The 23,763-nt window shown below is 40.3% G+C and overlaps 1 protein-coding gene across 5 annotated transcripts in view; it reads right to left on the minus strand.

The window, feature by feature from the left end:
* ME1 (malic enzyme 1) overlaps window positions 1–23,763 on the minus strand; it is a 252,844-nt gene that overhangs the window by 169,343 nt on the left and 59,738 nt on the right. Inside the window, exon 1 of one of the 5 annotated variants that reach the window (XM_023650729.2) lies at window positions 1,346–2,474. The exons of the other annotated variants lie outside the window; for them this stretch is intronic. Within the exon in view, the coding sequence (XP_023506497.2) occupies window positions 1,346–1,615 (270 nt within the window). The 5' untranslated portion in view covers window positions 1,616–2,474. Of the gene's footprint in view, window positions 1–1,345; window positions 2,475–23,763 lie in introns of those variants that run through there. 5 annotated transcript variants of the gene reach the window in all.

Genomic DNA, 23,763 nt, shown 5'->3' on the forward strand with positions numbered 1-23,763 from the left:
GCGACCCATTATTTGGTCATAAATTACAGCAGGCAGGTACACATCACAGCCATAAATTGTTTCCCTACGTCAAATTTTACCTGTGTTCTAAGGAAAATAGGCCCCCACCTGTAGAATAATAAAAAGGGAGAAAAAAGTCAAACTAGCAATTAACTTCATTTTGAAGAGAAAAATAAGTTAGAAAATATTTAAAATTTCATAATTCTTTATGACCACAAATACTAAATAATCATAGATTTGTAACAGTCACCTGTCACCACAAAAATCAAAAAGAACTCACACTACCTCCAATTTATTAAATAAAAGAAATCACAAGTCTTCAAGCCATTAATCGTGATCAACCAATCACCAGTGAAGACCATGTTGGTCATCACCAGCATGACTAGGGGGAAAAAGCTGAGGTCAGGTTCTCACTGAAAAAGCGTGTCTACGAGAGACGACGAAAATGACTAAACAGAACTGTGTGCTAGCCGAAGCATTTTCCATGTACTAAATAAAAAGGAAATGTCAAAAGCACAATCCAGAAACAAAGCAGGCTATAAAATAAGTGTGACTGCTTCGTAAATAGACGAGCAAAATTATAAATTCTGAGATGTTTTTCATCTGAGAGAGATCTCAGGTGTTTACACTACATTACCAGCGAAGAAAACTGAAATGCTAGCAGGATCTGAAAAAGGGTCTCTAAACAGAGCGTACACTGAATTCCCTTTTTAATAAAAATAGGAGACCAAAAAAAAAAATTAATTTCCAGAAGGCCAGATTCAAAAACTAGAAATGGCCTTACTCTCAGCCCCACGTCTAAGACAGGGCTCTGTATCAGGCCATGCAAAGTGTCCCGAGCAGAGGCCACCCAGCACATTCCCAGACTCTTAACCGGGTCAGTCCAGAAAGCAGGGGCCTCGACTTCAGGTCGTTAGCGTGATCCGAGGCTTTCAGAGCACCTGTCCGCCCAGGCTGGACCAGGAGGGCCACCTCTCTCCAGCAGCCTCCGACAAGAGCCACACCGACTGGACCCAGTAAGGGGGCGGCCCAGCGCGGCTCACCTGGCAGCCTACCTGCTCCCCTCGCAACAACACTCCGATCACGCCCTTTTCCTGACCCTGTTTTCTGGAGCTTGGCTCTCGCTTTGGAGAAGGAAAGCCACAAAGCACCAAACAAGCTCCGTCTCCCTTTCCCCGGAGCGGGCTGCCCGGGCGCGAAGGCGCCGGCGCCGCCCTCCCATCCCCACCGGGCCCAGAGCCGGCTGCCGGCGGGCCCGCGCTCGCGCCCCGAGGCACGGAGGCCGCTGCGCCGCGCCGGGGGCGAGGCGGCGCCAGGCGAGCGCGGGTGCCTACCCGGGGCTGACCTTGTTGAGGTGGGGGCTCCGCGTCACGGCGTAGCCGCGCTGGTGGGTGTGGCGGCGGCGGGGGGCTTCCGGCTCCATGGCGGGCGGCGGGCTCGGACCCAGGCGGCCGGTGGATGCTGCTGGGGCGCCCGTGCTCGACTGCGGCGGCGGTGGCGGCCGCGCCAGCAAAGAGCCGGCGGCCGGGGGCGGGCGTGGGTGGCGAGAGGGGGTGGGCGCGGCGGGAGGAGCCGGTGTCCCCAGCCCGGCGGGCGGCGAGAAGCGCTGAGTCATGGCAGGAGATCAGGCGAGCCGGCGAGTGAGGAGGAGGTGGCAGAGCCGGGGGCCCGCGCCTCGCGCCTGGACAACCACCACGACCCGAGCAGCCCGTGTCCGCGTGGGGTGCGGCTCAGTGCCGCGCACTGGGTGCCCTCCTGACCCCAGCGCCCCCCGTGCGGAGTCAGGCCGGGTCCCCCCTCAGGCTTCGCGGGCGCCATCACCCCCGGCCGAGGTGGCCGTGCAAAGGGAGGCGGGAGAGGACGGCTGCTGAGGCCCGGAGGGGGACCCAGGGATGGAGGACTCTTGAGGTGGCCCCAGGGCTTGTTTGCAGAAGACCTCGACTGAGTGATGAGAATCAGACTGCATCCCTCCATTCTTGTTCGGTTCTTCGAGGCTCTCTATCCCAAGACCTGGGTGCCGGCCATGCCTGGGGGCCAGGGGACCAGGGGTCCTGAGGCTGGAAGGAACCAACCTTGACCCAGAAAGCTCAGGCTCGAGTAGAACTGGGAGTAAGCCAAGAGGGGAGGGTGGGCCGCATGAGTCTCTAGGTTATCCAGGGGAATTTTCTTGTAATGCCATTTAAAAAAAGGCAAGGTGTGGTAGGGTGCAAATGTATTACGGCCCAGTGAAGAGTCATATTCATTTTGTATATAATTTTCCTAAGAGTTCTAGAAGCCAGGATATTTAAGAACCTCTTTCTCTGAAAAGCAATGGGTAGCTCAATCTTTAACGGCTTCAGTTTTTTCTTTGGTAAAAGGAGAGTGTCAGAATAAATGATCTTCCAGCGCTAGAATACTTGAAGTTTCAAGGAATAGAGGAGCAGTCAGATCATAGCCGAAAGAGGTGTCTGACACAACGAGGACTAAAGCTTTCCACGCCCCAACTTCCTTTTCTGTTAAATAGGATTGCTACTTTCTACCCTATCATCTCTACCTATGATACTACGAAAGAGAGTGTGTGGGACTGATTTGGTGATTTCATGTATCCATCAACTAGACATACATTCAATCGCAGTGTTTTATTTCTAATTGTTATTTTCCTTATCGGAAAGATTTGCTACAGTAATTGTTTTTGACCATACTTATATTCAGAAGCTTCTTAGGCCTGGTCTCTGAATTGTCTAGAATCAGTTGTTTTATTAGAGAACATTTTATTGGCATCACAGAGTTCTTTAAAAACATTCCTTGCATTTAAATAACACTTTTTACTGTGAATTCTATAATCCATAAATAATTAACTCTCCAACATCTGAGAAGAAGGTGTACTTTACAAAAGTCACTCTCTCGAATTAACTGAGGCACATTACAATTAGAGTGCTTTATGTGAGACAAAAACAGTTTAGCAACAGGCCTGGGAACCAAACAAGACGCCGAAGAAGAAACAAAAATGGTAATACCACAGAACCTTATTATAATGTACTTCTTATTACATAAGTTTAGATATATTCCCTGTTATTCCTGTTTCTGTAATATGATACCTACAGATAGGACAGCTGTTGTAAATATAGGGAGTAACCTGGAAAGAGTGTGTGGGCTCTTCGCCCAAGCCGCCGTTACAGAGGGATTACAATATCCTCCGGTGCTGGTAAAGTTCACATTTCTCTGCCATGTTTACTGCTCTTATGAACGGAGCCCCAGTCAGCTGGGGGAGCCATTTTCTATAGTCATATGCAATTCCAGGAGTACTGGGAAGAACCTATGTTTCCACATAAATGGTAGCCAAAACATTAAGTTTTTCAGTCCTTTTTAATCATTTGTAAACTTAGGTTTTATTGGAAAAAAAAGCATGTTAAAAAAACACATAGAAAAAAACTCTTTTGCTTTAATTTTCCTTGTAAGAAAGCACAGTTGTGCAGTCACTCTGCACACAATTGGTAAAATTAAGAATGAGGGGGCCAGCCCCGTGGCCAAGTGGTTAAGTTCTCGTGCACCACTGCGGCGGCCCAGGGTTTCCCCGGTTTGGATCCTGGGCGCGGACATGGCACCACTCATCATGCCATGCTGAGGCGGCGTCCCACGTGCCACAACTAGAAGGACCCACAACTAAAAATATATAGCTATGTACCAGGGGGCTTTGGGGAGAAAAAGGAAAAATAAAATCTTAAAAAAAAAAAAGAATGAGTGTGATTCACAAACTAAAGGACTAAAACCTGTAGATTTCTGTTACGTAGGTGAGAATACTGTCAGTCAAAATCAAGTTTTTCTTGCCCAAGCAAGTTTAGTCACAATAAGCTCTAATCATTTTAAAATATAATTGTAGTACTCTGATCTAATGTCATTGAGATTTCAACTACAGAAAATGCAGGAAATACCTAATAGCACATACACCATTTCAAATGTTTTACTGTCATGAGAAAAAAGAAAGTCTAATAGAAAAAAGATGTAGCTATATTATAGTTTGTGATGTTATGTAAATGATCCTGTATTTCTTAACACAGAAAGCACATTACTGCTATGTAAAATAAGTTCCAATTTTTTTTTAGTTGAAAATCTAAACATGCCTGGTTCTCATGTGTTTCTGTATGAGGGGAAGACCTTTGACCTTTTGGGGTTCTAATTTGAGAATTTCAAACACGAGGAGAAAGTCTCCCAGGGTGGCCGACCTAAGAGTTCAGAAGCAAATGTAAACAGCTGAATCCTTGGGATGGCCAGCCCCTAGGGCAAGAGAGAGTTGACGTTTTACCTGCATGCTACAGTGAGGACACAACTTGAATGAGTGCCACTGGAGATGAGGCAAAACTTTACCTCTACCCATCTTAGGTTTTCAGCTGGGACTCTAACAAGAGGGCAGATTAACAAAAGTGGAACAGTTTATTAACACATGCAGCGTGCATCACGCAGGAGAAACCTAAAATGAAGAGTGACTGAAGGCAGCAGCTTAGAACTGTGATCTGTATAGCATCTTCAGCAAAGAGCAGTAGATTTGTGGAGAAACGACAGGACGAAGAAAAGCTGTTTTAGGCTTTCAAAGGCAGCAAACTGGGGAGGTAAATATATGGGAAGAAACTAATGGAGTAAGGTTTGTTTGTAGATTCCTCTGGTCCTCAAAGCTGCATATTTTGGGGTGACATCTCCTGCTTTCCTTCATTAGAGCTTACACCTGGCTCTAAGGATTCCCTGCTACAGGTTATTGGCATTTGAATATTGTATTAATAGATATAACGGGTACATGAGTCATCTCATTAGAATGTTTTAAAGAGAGGTACCCTTATTTGTTCTATTCTTTAGTTTGTGCAAAAGCCCCATCCTCTAAGGGACTCCACAAAAGGTCTAGAGCTCTACCGAGCACAATTTTTTTTTTTAAGGAAGCACTATTACTCTTTATTACCACTTAAAAGCATTATCCTTATTATTAGGAATAATATAATACCACCTCATTCTTATTATGTATTACAATCATTACACATATATGAATACATATATAAGAATACAGATACTGCATGGTGACCAATTTTGGAATTAATCCATAGACTAAGTCACAGCATGCATAAATCATTTATATCTTAACTGCTTATTTATACTTGAATGAGTTTTCATTGAGCATACTAATAATTTTTAAATGATGTAATAAAAAATCTGGTTGTGGTATTTTATTTTGCTGAATTACATTTGGGAAAAAGAAACTAGCTGTTTCACCTATTTTAACACTAGTACATTCTGGATCATGTGATACAATGCTTGTAAAGAAACTTAAAAGATGATAAATTTCCCAGGAGGAGACATTATTTAGTCTGTCTCATTGGTGTGTACTTGCAAAACTTTTTTTGTTTTTTAAAGATTTTATTTTTTTCCTTTTTCTCCCCAAAGCCCCCTGGTACATAGTTGTATATTCTTCGTTGTGGGTCCTTCTAGTTGTGGCACGTGGGACACTGCCTCAGCATGGTTTGATGAGCAGTGCCATGTCCGCGCCCAGGATTCGAACCAACAAAACACTGGGCCGCCTGCAGCGGAGCATGCGAACTTAACCACTTGGCCTTGGGGCCAGCCCCACAAAATGTTTTAACACTGCAAATGTTAGAAGTTTCGACATTGGGCACCAGAAGAGGTTTATACTCCACTACAGTGATGCTGGTGTACTTCTACACCAGGCTTCTGAGTGATGTCAATCAACTGGAGGTAGTAGTTTATCATTTATCAGTTCCTGGTGACGTGAACTGTGCATCATGCCTTCATAGGTTTTGAAGGTTACATTGGCTGGATTTACCAATGTTTTTAGCTTTTCAACAGTGAGAGAACCAACCATTCGGGGAACTAAAGGGTCGCAATCTCCATGGCACTGGAGAATAGAAACATCTCTATTAACGCCACTGATAGGACCCTGGGGAACCCATCTCCGTGGAAGCCCGCAGCTGAGTGCAGTGATGCCTGCCGGTTTCTGCTGTGTGGTAAGAGCAGTGTATAGAGATAGTGCTCCTCCCTGAGAAAAATCCTCCCAGCTAATTCTGTTTGAAGAAATACCTTTCTTCACTCCTGCTTTATCAGAGCTTTAACGTTTTCTGCCCTCTGTTTAATTCCAGGTTCATCCTCCTGTAAATCTGGTAAGTACACAATAATACCAAACCAAGAAGGCATAGCCATGTTACATTTAATGTAACAGCCATAACTGGCACATGTGGTAGGTATATTTGATATGTGACTTTCTGATACCGGCAAAGACTTCTGCCCACCCACGCCCTGTTATCTCCCAATCTACGAAGGAAAGCACCACAGTGGTGGCCCTTTGGGTGGCAGCCTCAATGGCAGGTAGTGTGGCAGACATCTTGTTGATGTGTCCAAAGCACAAAGGAGAGTGGCGCCTGCCACAGCCCCTCTAAAGAGCATAATTTAAAAATCAAGGATCTAGACTAACTAGTGGTTTTCAGTCTTTATCCCATATTAAAATAACCTGAGAGAACTTTAAAAAAACAGTCTTGACTGGGCCAAGAGTTGATCACTTAATTAGTCTGGGTTATAGCTTTAGCACCAAGATTTTTTGCCCCAAGATCTCCAGCTGATTCTAATTTCAACCAAGGTTGAGAACCACTTGTCTAGACTAAGGTTATGAAATTTTTGCTTGCATCGGAATCAGCGGGAGGGCTTGTTAAAGCAGGGCCCCACCGCAGAGCCTCTGATTCAGTAAGTCTGAAGAGGAGCTCAATAATTTGCATTTCTAACAAGTTTCCAGAAGATGCTGATGCTGATGGTCAAGTGACCACACTTTTGAGAACAACTGGTCCAGAGCAACACCATCCAACAGAAATATAATGTGAGCCACGTATATAATTTAAAGTTTTCCAGGTAGCTGCATTTTTTAAAAAAGTAAAACAGGTGAAATTTTATTTTAATAATATATTTTATTTAACCTAATATATCCAAAATATTATGTCAATATGTTATTAATATAAAAATTGTTAATGAGATGCTTTACTTTTTTTTGTAGTATTTGAAATCTAGTGTGTATTTTACACTTACAGCACATCTCAATTTAGGCACCAAATTTTTATCGGAAATACTTGTTCTGTACTTAAATTTTATAAAATTTATGGTTGAAATAGTAGATTCATAGACCCAAGTTGTTGCAAACATACTTAGAAGTTTTCCAATAACTAAATTCAGTATTTGTTTTATATTTAAATTAAAATTTCAAAAAATTTAAAATCAAGTGCCTTATTTGCACTGGCCACGTTTCAAGCACTCAATAGCTACATGTGGCCAGTGGCTTTTGAATTAGCACAAATCTAATCCAATGCATTTGAGTCCTTCATTAAATGTTTTAAGTGATTGAAGAAGGTCAAATATACATATGTATATTTCTGTGATAGTCGCATAGGGGTTACAGTACTTTCAGAGTAACTCAAGTTATATACGTAAATCAGGCACACTACTATATATACTTTGTTTGAACTTTTAAAAAGAAAACGCTATCCATCACCATGGCTAGAAGAAACTAAAGTGTCCTAAGAATATGATTTTTACTTAGAATTTCAGCAATTGGATGTGGCATTAGAAAGCAGAATTAAGTGACTTGGCAAGTGTTAAGTATTAATCCTGTAGGATTAAGCAATGTACTAGATTCTTCTATTTGTATCTTTTTCACTCTCATAACAAAGTAAACATTGCAAAGTAAAAAACTGCTTGTGTTTGTTTAAATTTCATGTTTTTAAATTTGGAGATGAAGGTGCTTGAAAATACAATTGAATCCATGGGAGTCTTTTTGGTTTGTTAGTTTTGTTTTCCCCAGATATCACCACAGTATAGCTTCCATAATACATCATTTCTATATCTAGGTCAACGATGTACGTCTTGCATGCTCAAGCTCCCCGCTCTCTTTGTCCCTTGTCCCTGCACAAGTCCAAACCTCCTCCCTAGACTGAGGAGTGGTAGAGCTATTCAGATTCTACAAGAAGCAAGGAAATTCTGTTAGCAGAAATTTGGAAAAGCTTATAGGGTTTTCCAGTTACCTCTTTAATGTAACATATTTCCCCAAAATTTAGTGGCTTAAAACAATAATAGCCATTTCATTATCTCTCATGGTTTCTGTGTGTTCAGAATTTGGGAAGGGCTTAGCTGTTAGTGCTCGCTCAGCATCTCTCCTGTGGTTGCAGTTAAACAATGACTGGGCCTGGACAAAGGGGCAGCTAGAGCAACCTGGGGCAGTCCAGCCATTTATATCTTTCTCTCTCTCTCTATTCATATACTCTCAGGCTCTCTCCATGTGGTCTCTCACTGGGGGCTAGTTTGAGTTCCTCACAGCATGGCAGCCTCACGGCAAACTGCTCACCTGGAGCCTGAAGGCTTCCAGAACAAGTATTCCAGGGAACAGGGTAGAAAGTGCTTTCCCTTTTGATTACCTAGCCTTGGAAGTTGCAACTGTTTCTTTTTTTTTTTTAATTATTTTATTGAGGTCATATTGGTTTATAACATTGTGTAAATTTCAGGTGTACATTATTATATTTCAGTTTCTTTATAGACTGCATCATGTTCACCACCAATAGTCTAGTTTTTAACCGTCACCATATATATGTGCCCCTTTACTCCTTTGCACTCCCCCCGACTCCCTTCCCCTCCAGTAACCACTAATCTGTTCTCTTTATCCGTGTGTTTGTTTATCTTCCACATATGGGTGAAATCACACCATGTTTGTCTTTCTCTGTCTGGCTAATTTCACTTAACATAATTCCCTCAAGGTCCATCCATGCTGTCGCAAATGGCACGGTTTTGTTTTGTTTGTTCCCGTACTCTCTTGATCCAGTCACAAAGCCTGTCTCAATGGAAGGAGTGCCAAACTCACATTGTAAGAAGCGCTTGTGTGATGGGAGACATGTCGCAGCCATTTGGAGAACGCGATCTACCACATAGGAGTGTGAAGAGGTCTATCCAACTGTTTGTTCCCAACACTTTTTTTTACATCACTAGTTCATGTGAACTATGCAGTGGGGTGCACTTGACATAGACAGTTAATGACACCAATATAAACTGTGCATAAATAAACAAATTGTGAAAAGCTTATTCCAGAAAAGCAATTTAGAGGACATATCACAATTCAGTTTAGATTCAGGCCCCAACCCTTTCTACATCAGTGTCTCAGATTTTGGAGTCACTGATGATGATTCTGAATTCAAAGAGATTTCAAGTGCTTTCTCAATTGTTTTCAATATGGTTTAATGCAGTATATTTTCTTCTTATACTTTGAAAAGCAGCAATTCATAGAAAAATATATGTTAGCGCTCAGCCAGAATATTAAATTAGCCATAATACACCATTCTACAATATCTTAACTATCTTAAATAGTTAGATTACTAAATTAGGCTAGTTTCATAACAAGGAGCACTGAAATAATTATATATTAGAAACTAAAGGCATTTGGGTCTACTGGAACCATGTAATAATTCAGCTATAGTTAGAATACCGTATTAAAAGTAATAGTGGACACTGAATACTGAATGGATGAGAATGTTTTTAATTTGGAAAAATATGCTCCAAAACTGTTGATGGTTTATTTCACTTTTCAGTTCTGTAATGTTTGAAGTTCGTATAAAATTTGTATATTTTGTATAAGATATAACTTTTGTATTTAGGAAAAAACCCAAATGTTTGGAACATATGCAAGGAGTGTGTCTAATTAAAACAATATACTGTAAAATAGGAATCTCAATGTTTTTTCTTTTGTTCCAAAAGATAACGTGAGATGAGGATTTGGCATTATACCTCATTACTGTCCTGTAGTGTGGATCGCTTACAGTCTCTCACTGCTTGCCAGTAGGAACTGAAGCCAACCATGTAAGGTAACTCCGAGACACGCAGGATAAGTTTCATAATTCCCTAGTCTGCCAAACACCTGTGAAGATCCACCCCACAATTTTTACTTTGCAAAAGCTGGCCTAAAAACAAAACAAAAAAAAGACCTAAAGATGAAAAATTAAAGTTAAAAAATTTTGAAGAAATTTAACCCATTTTCATAACAATATATGTTGAATTTACCGTTTAACCCAGACTCATCTGAAGAACAGATTATTATATAATTTAGCTACTAATAATTGCTTTTCAAATATAACATGATGTTAATAGTAATTTTCCAAAAGGCAATATTATGTGGCTTTTTATTTCTCAATATCTGCTACATATTTGGAAAAAAACTCATGTTACAATTAGAGAAAATACACATTAAATATGACTTATTTTCAAGTAGTTTTTCAATCACAAAAAATAATGATTCAAAAAACTACTTAAATTTCTTCTTGGAATGAATAGCTAAGTTATTACTGTAAAATTGCCATTCATTTCTGACACTCAAAGTGTCTTCAAACCTCACGTGGATATTATTTGAAAAATGAATTTAAAAAATCACACACACTAGAGTTAGTATTATTAAGTTGCTTTATTTAATTTGAATTTTAAGAGACAGAATATTTGTTTTTGGAGATCAACTCAAAATGCATCGACCTTATTAACTTGGAGCTCATGGGCTGTATCTAGTGGTTAACACCCAGGGACCTGCCAGAAATACAACTAAGCCAGCGTTGGGCACCAACTGTCAATCTATAATGTCACCAGAGACGGCATTCCAAATCTGGTTCTAAGCTGAAGCTCCTAAGGCAGTGGCAGAGCTCCAGACCCTCCGGTTTATGGGAGAGGGAGAACATGTGTATGAAAGGACGTACTCAGGAGAGTTGTACAAGAGACTCATTCACGACGGACGAAGAGACCTGGCGAAAAGCACGTAGGCCAGAGTGAAATTTGGAGCACTGAAATTTTGCCGTAGTAGAAACAGCAAGACCAAACTATTTTCCTAAATACATGGTCCAATTTCTGAAGGGAAACTGGGAAGCTTTGAGCACGAGAAAAAAAATTGTATAGATTTGGTAGGAAATTTAAGTCACTTCAGGGTTTTAAAAACAACTGGGCTCTGGGTACCTGTTTTCTACACAAATTCATTTAATCATTCAACATTTCCAAATTAGAGTAGAATTTATATCAACACAGGAAGCTTACACATAATAGTTTATTTCCAGGCTGTTCATATGCAGATTTTGGATAGGTATTCTTTGCTAGAACTATGCAAAAAAGTTGGAAGAAGTAGCCAGTCACTTGCCCTGGCTCCTACCCTCAGCTCCCACCCCCACAGCCTGTTTATCATCTGTGGCTAATGGAGCTCAAAAGGCCGATTCTCCAAGCACTTTCCTCACCTTACACTGTGGAGGCTGCTCTGTCGTGCAGTTAAATCGGGCTTTGGAGAGACCTGAAATGATTATGCCCCCACCATGGCCTTACTGTGGTGGAGAATAGGGTAAGGCAGGAATTAAATTTTTTCAGGTGAGCCAGAACTATACAGAGACAATGAATAATCCCCCACACTCTCTCTCTCCAGCCCTTACCTTTCCTTTCTCCATATTTACTAAGCCTCTCGAGGCAATGGAAGAAACAAGGAGCAAGAAATGAAAAGACCACACTGAGCAGAAAAGGAAAGAAACTTCCAGAGCCAGGCAAAGTTAGAGCAAAACTATAAAAGTCACTCTGTTAAAAGGAGTATATCAAAATGCTCTCAAGCTCTTGGAATTAAGTTCAGACACAGCTCTAGGTTTGTCAGAAAATAAATGCTTGAAAGTTTTACAGGTCAAGTCCCAGAGACTTTAATTCATACTTTGACTTGTTTGCCCTGTCTACAGAGAAACCAATATACAATTGTAGAAAACATATTATTTAATAAAAATATTAAATCACCTGGACTTTGTTACATATAGTTTTTCTTGCAATTCTTCTGATAATATCTGTTGGAGAGACACTAAGTCTATCTCATGAGGCTAAAATAGTTTTTTAAAATCACAATATCTGGGGCCAGCCCCGTGGCCAAGTGCTTAAGTTGGCACGCTCCACTTCAGTGGCCTGGGGTTCGCTGGTTCCGATCCAGGGTGCAGACATGGCACCGCTCATCAATCCATGCTGAGGCAGCGTCCCACATAGCACAGCCAGAAGGACCTAAAACTGGAATATACAACTATGTACTGGGGGGCTTTGGGGAGAAGAAGATGGGGGGAAAGAAAGATTGGGAACAGTTGTTAGCTCAGGTTCCAATCTTTAAAAAAAAAGAGAAAAAGAATTGCTTTCATTTAAAAAAAAAAAAAGAGGGAAAGAAATCCCAATATCTTCCTCTAATCTGTCTATTTTCTTCATAAGTAGATCTGCACATAGAAAAAGTGAAAGAGCATAAGAACAAACTCATGTAAATTTGCAGCCTTGTAGCAGTTGCTGAACTCCTAAAGACCAGCAGAGAGAGGGGCACGCTATTTTAATTCTCTTGTACCTAAAGATCCCACTTTTTTCATACGCCCTCCACCCACCCCGGGTCCCCACACCTCAAGTAAGATAATGTATTACAATTTTTCCAGAATTAGCATTTCTTCCCTCAGCAATACAGTTTACTTGCATTTAAGTTCCTTTTGTTTCCCAGTTCTACTTAGGACAATCTTTATCATCTATAATATCCTTACAGGAGGAAGAGCACTCAATAAACCCAGCCTAAAACTGAAATCTCACCAGAATCTCGCCTTTTAGAAATTTATAAATAAATATTCTACCAGACGCCAATTATTTCAAAAACCATCACTAACTGCAGTGGATATAAATGTAAATTTATTTGATAAACATAATTGTTAGGTTTTTCTTTTCAGATATCTCCTTATTTCTACAGTCATTTAATGAAACTATCAGATCTATTAGTTTTAATAAGACATTGCTAATATTTATCCCTGTTCAACCTACTAACATTAAACAGAAATGGAATACTGTAAGTAAAAACTTAGGTGAGTAAAAAAGCTTGTTGGAGAACCATAAAATGAGATAACTTCTTGAAAATGAGTCGACTGTAAGGATAGTTTTGCTGGAAGTATGTTACTCTTACTGGGAAACACTACTGATTTACTGACATCTACCCCAAAGGCCATTTTAGTAACATTTAAATTATGCCATCAGTGTGTTCCTGGTAGCAGATAAGACACTTCTTGATCTATTTGTTATTTACCAATGTGTAAGAAATTACCACAAAACTTACTGACCTCAAATGACAGCATTTTTATCTCACAGTTTTTGTGGCTCAGGAAGCCAGAGGTGGCTTAGCTGGGTCTCTCAGAGGCTGCAGTCAAGGTGATGGCCAGGCCAGCTTTCATCTCAAGGCTCCAAGGGGGGAAGAGTCAGATTCTCAGCCCCCCCAACATGGATGTTGGCAGGATTCACTTCCCGGTTGGCCTTGCTCGCTATGTGAGGCCCTCCACAGAGCAGAGCAACCACGGCAACTTGCTTCATCAGAACAAGCAAGAAGAGCCAGAGAGAGTACAACCAAAATGGAAGCCAGTCCTTTATAACCCAATTTCAGAGGTGGCGTCCCATCACTTTTGCCATACTCTGTTCTTTAAAAGCAAGTCACCAGGTTTAGTTCACACTCAAAGGGAGGAGGTTGCACAAAATATGTGAGTACCAGGAGGCAGGGGTCTTTGGGAGCCACTGGAGAGACTGTCTACCACGCCTGGTTTGGGAAATCCTTTATAACTCCATAGCTTTTTCCAACTGCAAACTTTTGGAATACCATTTCCAAAGTTCAGTGGGTTTTGTTTTAATAAAAGATGGTCTATTTTGTACTCTGAAATTTTTTTAAACGTTTTTTTGGAAATAATTTTTTATATACGTACTTTTAAAAATCATTGCCTGGTTTTCACTTTTTAGTGATATATCTGAACACGATATATCTAAAACACTTTTTTGGCTAAGCAAAACTAAAGGGAGTCAGAAGGAGGAAAAATCAAATAACATTTTTTCAAAATATGTTTCAGTATTGAGCTGGATGATATCATAGAATATAGCTTCTTTGACACATCTATCATTCAACAACTCCCATTTCACAAATAAATCAAGATAAAGGACAGGTGTAGATGGACATTAAAATTGTTTCCAGAAAAATAAGCAATTCTACAAAAGAGTGTAGTCAATTCTTTCAAAATTTTCCCCTTCTCCACTAGGTCAACAATTCTCAATCAGGTATTTTTTGCATATTTATTGATGTCCAAATTTGACGTGTATGTGCATTTTTCTATAGAGGGAATTAATAGCATTCATGAGATTCTCAAAAGACCAAGAATCATTGCCCTAGGCAGTGAGAATTTAGGCACTGAATTCTCATATAAGGTCTCATGAATTTGCTTTATATAGCCAAAAAAAAAAAGTAAAGCAAAATTTATTGAATTTTCTTTTAAACTGCCCATTTCATCAATGTAACTAGCATTGAACTCCACATTCATTCAACAGATATTTATTGAGTAGCAAGTGGGTGCCAGCCACAGTTCTAGGCAATGGAAATACAAGTCCCATGCTCAAGGAGCTCACATTCCTGGAGGTAAGGGGGTGGCAGACAGTAAACACAGTAATGTATACAATATTGGGTGTGCTAGGTGTTGTGGAGAAAATAAGCAGGATATTCTTGCATTCTTTGAAGCCATAAAATGGGAATATATGGTTCACCTTAAATCAGCCCTTCTCGTCTTGCATAAAACCTTTTAACATCAATAAAGTCACTCAGTTCAATCCAGCAAATATTTATTAAGCACTTAGTATGGTCAGGACTCTCAGCTAGATGCTGGGGAGGCAGAGATGAGCATGCTCCTCTGTGGTGTTTATTGTTGGGGCCTGGAGGGTATTACTTCCTCTGGGAATCCCTCTGGGCTAGGTTAGGGGCTTTCCCCTCTGTGATCATACCCTATAACCTAGACACACTTTTATTACCTCCAAGTCGCATCCACATCCGTTTAAGCGCACCTGTTTCATACTTGGTTGTGAACTCCTGGAGAGCAAGACCTACCTGTCATTAATCTTTGAATCCCTAGTGCTTGGGGCTTGGTAGGAGTTCAGCAAATGTTTGATGACCAGCGCTTGAAGAGACAGGCTAAATGTGGAGGGAGTGCGCATGCCCCAGGACTTTCTCTGACTAACATCTTAAGCAGTAAAATGCAGAATGACATTTTTCTCTCTTAGGTTTCAGTCAAAATCAATGAATTGATATGAGATCTGATACGCTGTAAGAAATATCTTTATCAAGACCATATGCATTATTTCTGAGGAAAAATGGTTGGAAACACATTGCTGTGTTTTATCAACCAAAAATCATTCTTCATCTCAGGCCTCTCCCTCTTTCCTGACCTGAACCTGTGCAGCGCCTGCACCCATCGTGCACTCAGGGCACTCAGCGCTTGCCCTGAGACGAGCAAGTGCCCTGGGAGATGGAGAACAGAGGACCATGACCTTCAGGTGATGACCTCTGATTCTGCCTGCTTCACAAGCACGTTTTAGAAAAAAGACAGATTAAGTTTTAAGCTAAATTTTACCAAAAAAGAATCAGATTCAAATGTTAGGTCTCCAGGGAAATAAAGGATAGATAAAAATTCACACTGAACTGAACTCCTTAAGGTCAATGTGTTCTGTGTGTATATTGTATCAAAACAATTATATCATGTAACCATTTCTCTCTGAATAAGGGCTAATTCTCTGCCCACTCTCAGCAAAATGTTTTCTTATTCTAAATTTTTCTCAAAGGCAAATGCTTTCCCACACTCAGAAATGCATTCTTGGTCCTCTGAGCATTCGTTTTATGCCAAGTTTCCAAGTTTTAATTCTAAACCCTTTTGTTTAGTTTTTTAAGCATACACTATAGCAGAAAAAATATTATTCTTTTATGCTTGACTGGCTCAAATAGTTAATCATTATTTCTATGAATTCTTGAGAAAATACTTTTCCTTTTAAACTCAGAAGTAGAAGGAGAAATCCCACCAGACAATCTCATTTTTTGAGACTATAACAATTGGAAAGACATGGAATCAAAGGTCTGCATCCTTCCGGACCATGATGTTGCTACCACCATGATGTTGCTACCATAATATAGTAATATGTTACTATAGCCCAGGAAGAGTTGGATTCATTTATTTATTTTTCCTTCTTCTTCTCCCAAAATTCCCCCCAGTACATAGTTGTATATTCTTGTGCTAAGTGCCTCTGATTGTGCTGTGTGGGACGCCGCTTCTGCATGGCTCCATGAGTGGTGCCATGTCTGCGCCCAGGATCCGAACCAGCGAAACCCCAGGCCGCCACAGAGGATGGAGCGCACGAACTTAACCTCTTGGCCATGGGGCCAGCCCTGAGTTGATTTTAAAATAACAACCCTAATAATAAATTAGCAGCCCTGTATGGGCCTGGAAGAAAATCTCTAACAGAATGACACACGGCTCCATCATTGCCTCTATTCTTTAACACTCATCAGCTTTTTAGGTGAAAATATAGATGGCACAATTTTCTAAAAAGTAATGTGATATGTATTTTTTATAACTTTTTTCCTAATTATAAAAATATTTTGTGTTTAATACAGATAATTTAGAAAACAGTCTGACTTTTTTTTCTCATGGGCAAATTATATTTCTTTAATGATTTAACATGGCTCTGAAATATTTTTGGTTTTCCTGGATGCCCATTCCATAGGCCTAGCAACATATCAACTAAATTTATGAATGACATGGAAATTGAAAGACTAGCTAATATAGCAGAGGAGAGAATTAGGATTTGAAAACTCTCCACAGGCTGCAAGAATTAGGTTGAAACTAACAAGACCAACTGTAGCCAAACTAAATGTGAAGCTCTGGTACTGAACCATCTGTGCATGCAAAGGAAGGGGCAATGTGTCCCAGTAGGAGATGTTGTAGAAAACACCAGGTACTTCCAGTTGATGACAACTTGGTCAGAATTGAGCTACAGTCACTACAAAAAAAGATAACGCGGGGGCTGGCCCCTTGGCAGAGTGGTTAAGTTTGCGTGCTCTGCTGCAGGCGGCCCAGTGTTTCGTTGGTTCAAATCCTGGCTGCAGACATGGCACTGCTCATCAAACCACACTGAGGCGGCGTCCCACATGCCACAACTAGAAGGACCCACAACGAAGAATATAATACAACTATATACCGGGGGGCTTTGGGGAGAAAAAGGAAAAAAAAAAGAACACAAGCTTATGTACTATTAGTGAAGTATAGAATCCAGATGAAGCGAAGAGATTCCATGTGGTTCAGGCTACATCTGGAGTACTTTTTCATTCTAAGGGCACGTTTAAAGACAATGTTGATAAAATTGGAGTCTTCCCAGGGGAAACTTTGTGTTGAAATCATGTTATATAAGAAATAGTTGGAGGGACCTGGTGATATTCAGCTTAAAGAAAAAAATCTAAGGGAGGCCATGTTAGCTGCCTTCAACAATCTGGAAGGTTTTTTTTTGGGCTGCTCTGGAGACCATAACAAGGATCAACGGGTAGAACTGTCATTCAGATTTCAGCTTAAGCAACACTTCTCCAGCAACATCTCGCCCGACGAGCTGCCCCTCGCCTCATAACAAGGATGTAACCATATTTTAATGTTTCATATAACAAGTATCCATATCTTATTCATATTAGATGAATATCTATTCATTTCATTTTTTTCCTGTAAACTTAATTCATTTCTTCATTGTCTGTTGGTCTGTTTCTTCTCACTAGAATATAATTTCCCTGAGAATAAGGTCCTTCCCTCCTGCCTTGTTCTCAATTATACGCAGTACCTTGAACAGTGTTCCTATAAATATTTATTGATTAAATTAACCTATTGACACGTAGATTTTGGCTTAACAGAAGAGTTTTCTCTCCGTGGAGACAGGAGAGTCTGGGGAAGGGGCTGCCAATCACTGAGCATATTTTACAGTAACTAGTTTTATCTTCAGTTTGTCATTAGCTATATTTTGAGCACTTATATGCCAAAACTAGGCAAGGAAGCCAAGGCTTAGAAAAGATAAGTAACTTTGCTCTAGTTTATGTTGCTAGAACTGGGATTGTAAGCCAGTCTGTTTCCAAAACCAGTGAGCTTTATCCTATACCATAAATGGAAGAAGGTTTTATGAAAATGAATTTCCCATCACTGGTGGACTTTAAGGTAAGGCCAAATGATCATCCATCAGGGTGCTAAAAGATGCTAAACCATGGATTCTTGAATGGAGTGGGATGTTGGACTAGATCCAGCTGTAAGATTCTATGATTCCATGATAGAAGCAGCCCATTCATGATAGGAACTGATTCCATAACAGGATTTCTTTATTTCTGAAATAACAAAGAAGAAAGGAAACCTTTTCTGAAACTGTTGCTCAGAACCCAAGAATGTGAACTTACACAACTGCTGAGACATTATCCTTTCATCCTCGCTGGATGGTGTGGAAAGTGGACCCAGAAATATACTTACATTTCAAATGTAATAGCTCCTATAGTCCACAAGTAAAAAATGAAAACCTAAACTTTGAAACTATAAAATGGAAAGTTTTCAATGAAGTAAGCAAATTGTGCGGTGGTCTCCTGCTTGTTCGGGGTGAGTCTCTAAGCAGAGGTTATGTATAAACTCTGAAAAGTGGTCAAAAAATGAAAACAGAAGCAGGTATTGGCAATGTCCCAGGAGTCATTCTTGAAAAGAATTAATCTGCTTATTACAGGATAATAGGATTTATAGGATTAGCTGATACAAATCACTTCAAAATGAAATTATGTTGTATTGGAGCTACCTATTGCCTTACACCTTGAATATATTTGGAATCATATTTTTTGTTTTTAATCAAGTACCGAAGTTTTTTAAAGGGATAAGTGAATAAACAAACCAGACACTGGTGAACAATTCATTAATGAGAATGTTTGCCTCAGGTGTTTGAAAGGAGTAACATTTGGATTTGTGGACAAAAGATATTCTGCAAAGAGATTATTTATGATACGGAGGTAAAACAATGAACCATGGCTTCTAAAAGATCATAAGGGACTGACTCCATGAGAGATTTTTTCCTGAAATCTTAAGCAATTCCCAACTTCCCAGTTTTTGCTAATTCTTTTTGGTTTAGCTTCTTAATGCTTATAAATAAGGATATTCCTATTTTATATTCTTAAAAGTCTATGCTGAGTTCAGCAGCTATTCATGTAAAATTAATATACTTCTTAATTGATATGAAAATTGAGTGAAAACAAGTTATAATGTTTTTGTAGAATATAAAAATCAGGTTTAGTCGGGGCTGGCCCCGTGGCCGAGTGGTTAAGTTCGCGCGCTCCGCTGCAGGCGGCCCAGTGTTCCGTTGGTTCGAATCCTGGGCGCGGACATGGCACTGCTCATCAGACCACGCTGAGGCAGCGTCCCACATACCACAACTAGAAGAACCCACAACGAAGAATACACAACTATGTACCGGGGGGCGTTGGGGAGAAAAAGGAAAAAATAAAATCTTTAAAAAAAAAAAAAAATCAGGTTTAGTCAATCATCATAACATAAAGGTGACTTGTGGTATCCAAAGGAATCATGAAACAGTTGAAAGTGAAAAATTCAAGTGAATTCAGGGCAAGGTAGATAGGAACTAAAAACGTATTTACAAAATTGGATTAAAAGAGTCTTTTTCATATCTTCCCCTGGCACATAGAAGTTGCCCGGCAAATGTTACTTTCCTTCCTTACTATTTGTTATATGTTCAATTCCTGGCAAAAGGAAACATAGCTATATAGCTGTGCCCTATTTTACACTACTAACATGTCCCTTAAGAGATAAGTTGAAATTTTATAAAGTGAATATCTTAAATGGATTACTGGAATTTGCTTTAATGGTATTTGTTAGCAAATTATAACCTTATCACTTCTTTTTTTTTTTTTCTGGTGAGGAAGATTAGCCCTAAGCTAACATCTGTTGCCAGTCTTCCTCTTTTTTTTGTTTCTCTCTCCAAAACCCCAGCACATAGTGGTATATCTTAGTTGTAAGCCCTTCTAGTTCTTCTATGTTCGATGCTGCCACAGCATGGCTTGACAAGCACGGCATAGGTCTGAGCCCAGGATCCGAACCAGCGAACCCTCGGCTGCTGAAGCAGAGCACACGAACTTAACCATTATGCCACCAGGTAGGCCCCTAACCTTATCACTTCTACACTGTGTAAATCTGAATTGTTTTAAGCAAATTTTGCTTAAACAAAGAAAACCTTTTTAGCTATTGAGTAAAGAATCATATCTGCTTAGCATAAGGTCAGAATAAAAAGGCAGTAGATGACACCTCCCTATTTGGACCAATTATGAAATAAACTGCTGAAAGTCATTTATCCTAAGTGTCAACATGGTGGGATCTGAGATCAGGTGTTCCATTATTCTGCTTTTGGTTGAAGACAACACCACAAACTCTTGAATCATGTAAACACCCTGGTCAGGTTATAAAAATTTTGCCATCTCTTCAGCAGCTTGTCACTGTACAATTCCCAAGAGAATATTGAGATGGAATAAGTGAAAATACATGACAGTGACTCAACAGAGGAGAAAAAGCCAAGTCAGGCATAGGAGAAAACATAGCATGTGGGAGAAGCCAGCGGTATGCCCACAGCTTGCTAGTGTGGCCCTCCTGAGGGCTGGGGTTGCAGCAGCTTCACTCCAGACTAAAGCTGATTGTAGGATGCCAAGACCCTCATATGCTGCTGAGACGCTTTTCCCAAAGTTACTCTCTTTCCCCCATTACATATGCTAGTTTTCCTTTCCTCCTCAGTGGATCCCACATTCTTAAATATATAATTCACTATCAGTAGAAGAGGTAAGTTCTTTTAAAAACATATCATATGTAAAATCATGTCTTTACATCACAGGAATCTTCAGAGGATGGATGTTCTGATTTAGTCTTTTCACAGCTTTTGTTTGTGTTAACTCTCCCAAGAGAAAGAGTACATCCACAACAACATGCAATAATAGATTATTAATATTAAATATTTTGAGAGTAACCCAAATACTTACGATTTCTGATTTTAAAATTTGGCATTTTTATTTGAGTCAATACAAAGAAGGTGATTGTTTCCAAGATTAATTAACTTCCTGTAGATCACAAAACAGCAAGAGCATCTGTGCCTTGTAACCATGAGAAACAACACCTCTCCTATAACACCCACACAACCAAGGCCTTATTTATGTTCTAGATTGTGAAGACCGTGCCACAACTCATTATGTGCCCCCTAAAGGAGACTGATAAGGAAACTAACGTTGTCGGGTACCTACTTTGTGATAGGCATTTTGCTAGGCACTTTCCCATCCAATACCTTACTTAATTCTCACCTCCATCCTGCAAGGTGAGTGTAAGTGTCCCTAGGCTCCATCGATAATTCCTCCTTGAGAATGACCCAGGTCACAGACAATGTAGCAATCTTTCTGCAGATAAAATGATAGTGCGATAGATTTGGAGGCTACATTTTGAAATATGGCGCCATTAGCCACATGTTGTTATTTAAATTGAAATCAACTAAAATGGAAAATTCAGTTCCACTGTCACACCAGCCACATTTCAAGCGCTCAATTGCCAAACATGGCTGGTGTACATTAATGTCTAGCGTACATTGTAGAACATTTCCATCATTGCAGAATGTGGGACAGCGCTAATTGGAGGTTTGCAACAATTAGAACAGGTGGCATTGTTATTGGAGAAAACGAACATGGAATTTGGTATACAACTGAGTCATTAGATTGAGCAAAAATTGTTTCAACATCAAGTGATAATTTTTCACGGGGCCAGTGACTAAGATGGCCTTAACATTCCCCTCGGTCTGACTAATCCTTAGGTTCCTTCCTCACCCTGACCTCCCTTTTCTTAGATCATTTTCTTTAGAAAACTTGTAAGTTATTTCTCTGCCCCGTTCAGAGGTATGTAAGTCTTTTTAAAAGCTTTTTTTTTTTTGCCAGTTTTACAACCCAGGAATATCTTTCTCAATGACCTGAGAGGTAGCTCTGTGAAACGTCATCATCAAAGGAGACAGCACCCCTCCCTCCCAGTTCCTGTGGGAGGACGGGGACCTAACTTCGGTAGGCACCATGCTCCAAGCTGCAGAACTACTTCCCATCATAAAGGTATAAGTTTGTTTTTCCTTTAGGTAAAGCCAATTTGCAAACTCAGACGGCCTATGACTTCCCCCTAACATTCTTCAGTCGTTTCCACTAGCTCACTCCAGCGCTTAAAAAACCCACCTCCTCTGCCTCAGGGAAGTTGAGTTCACAGGAAGTTCTGATAGCTCTCCCCTGATGCAATAGCCTTGAATAAAGTCTTTCTTGCCCATTTAACTTTGTCTGGCGCAATTTTTGCTTTGACACCAGTTTTCAGAAAATGAAAAAAGTTGTTCAAAACAGTGTCTTAGTTTATCCTGAAAATAGTTTTGATGTTTTCTTAAGATAAACCACCTGTTGAACGGTCTACATAGGTAACCATCTAGTTATACGGGCAAAGTGAAATGGGTTGATTGCGAAGGTAAATCCAACTCCAGGATTTAAGGGTAGAGAATTGCACTTACAGGGGCCGGCCCAGTGGTGAAGCCATTAAGTGTGCATGTTTCGCTTCGGTGGCCCCGGTTCCCCAGTTCGGATCCTGGGTGCGGACATGGCACCACTTGGCATGCCATGCTGTGGTAGGCGTCCCACATGTAAGTAGAGGAAGATGGGCATGGATGTTAGCTCAGGGCCAGTCTTCCTCAGCAAAAAGAGGAGGATTGGCAGTAGTTAGCTCAGGGCTAATCTTCCTCAAAAAAAAAAAAAAGAATTGCAGTGAATTGCAGTTACATGTAGCTATGCCTGACACCACTTCAACACTACACATACCTATTACCCAGTTTAACTGCCCTACCATGAAAACGTAATGGAAAGGAAGCCAGGTTTTTTTTCTTTTTTATCTAGGAACACGTTTTTCTGCAACATGCTCTTCCTGCATCTGAACATCACAGTAAACTCCATCTAGGCTTGGGACAGTGCAGCTGGGTTGACTGGTGGGTCCTTCCAGTGATCTACTTCCATTCGGATTTTCAGGCCCAGCCTAGGTCACCTGCAGCCAAAATCTACACTCCTAGGTCTTCCTAAAATTTATATTCTCTACAAATTTCAGAGAATTAATCAAGTCTTTGGCTTCTTGTCAGCATTTTGCCAAAGTCGAATCAATTAATAAAAATACTTTCTTCTCGAAGAGTAAATCTGATAGTTTTTAGAGAGAGAGCACTTTGGGGTGATTTTCTCTCCTTTCTTAGAAGTGGCATCACAGAGCATTTACTCCCTTTACCACCTGGGCACCAAAGAGGGTCAAGAAATGTTGGCTACATCCAGCTCTTGTTGCTGGTTCACTATCTTTTTTTTTTTTTTTACCAGTTGTGAAAAGAAATGGCTCCTGTGGGCGGTGGGTACCTTGGGAAGAATCACAGACTTTCACTAGAACTAAAAATACCTGATAATATATAAATGTATTTATAAATTTCTGGTGCTTTATAGTTTTCAGAAAGCTTTCACGTTAATTTCTTTAATCCTCCCAACAGTCCTATGAGGTGAATTTTAATATTTGCCCATTTTACAAAAACAAAACAAAACTAAACTAAAAACCAGGGAGTTTCAAGACACTGAGTGTAATCAAAGCTTACAGAAGAGTTGTCTACCTCTAATGTCCCTACTTCTCACTGCCATTCCCTGTAACTCATGGCAATTTGTGCTTGGGCTCCTACCACTTGACTAAAACTGCTCCTACCAAGGTCTCCCACAACCTCTTAAACCCTTCAGTCCTTATCTACTCGCAATATGATCAGGACTTGACATTGTGGCCCACGCTGTCCTTGGTTTTGGGACACCACAGTGTT

The sequence above is a fragment of the Equus caballus genome, chromosome 10, assembly GCF_041296265.1.
Source record: "Equus caballus isolate H_3958 breed thoroughbred chromosome 10, TB-T2T, whole genome shotgun sequence".
In the NCBI taxonomy this organism is placed as follows: domain Eukaryota; kingdom Metazoa; phylum Chordata; class Mammalia; order Perissodactyla; family Equidae; genus Equus; species Equus caballus.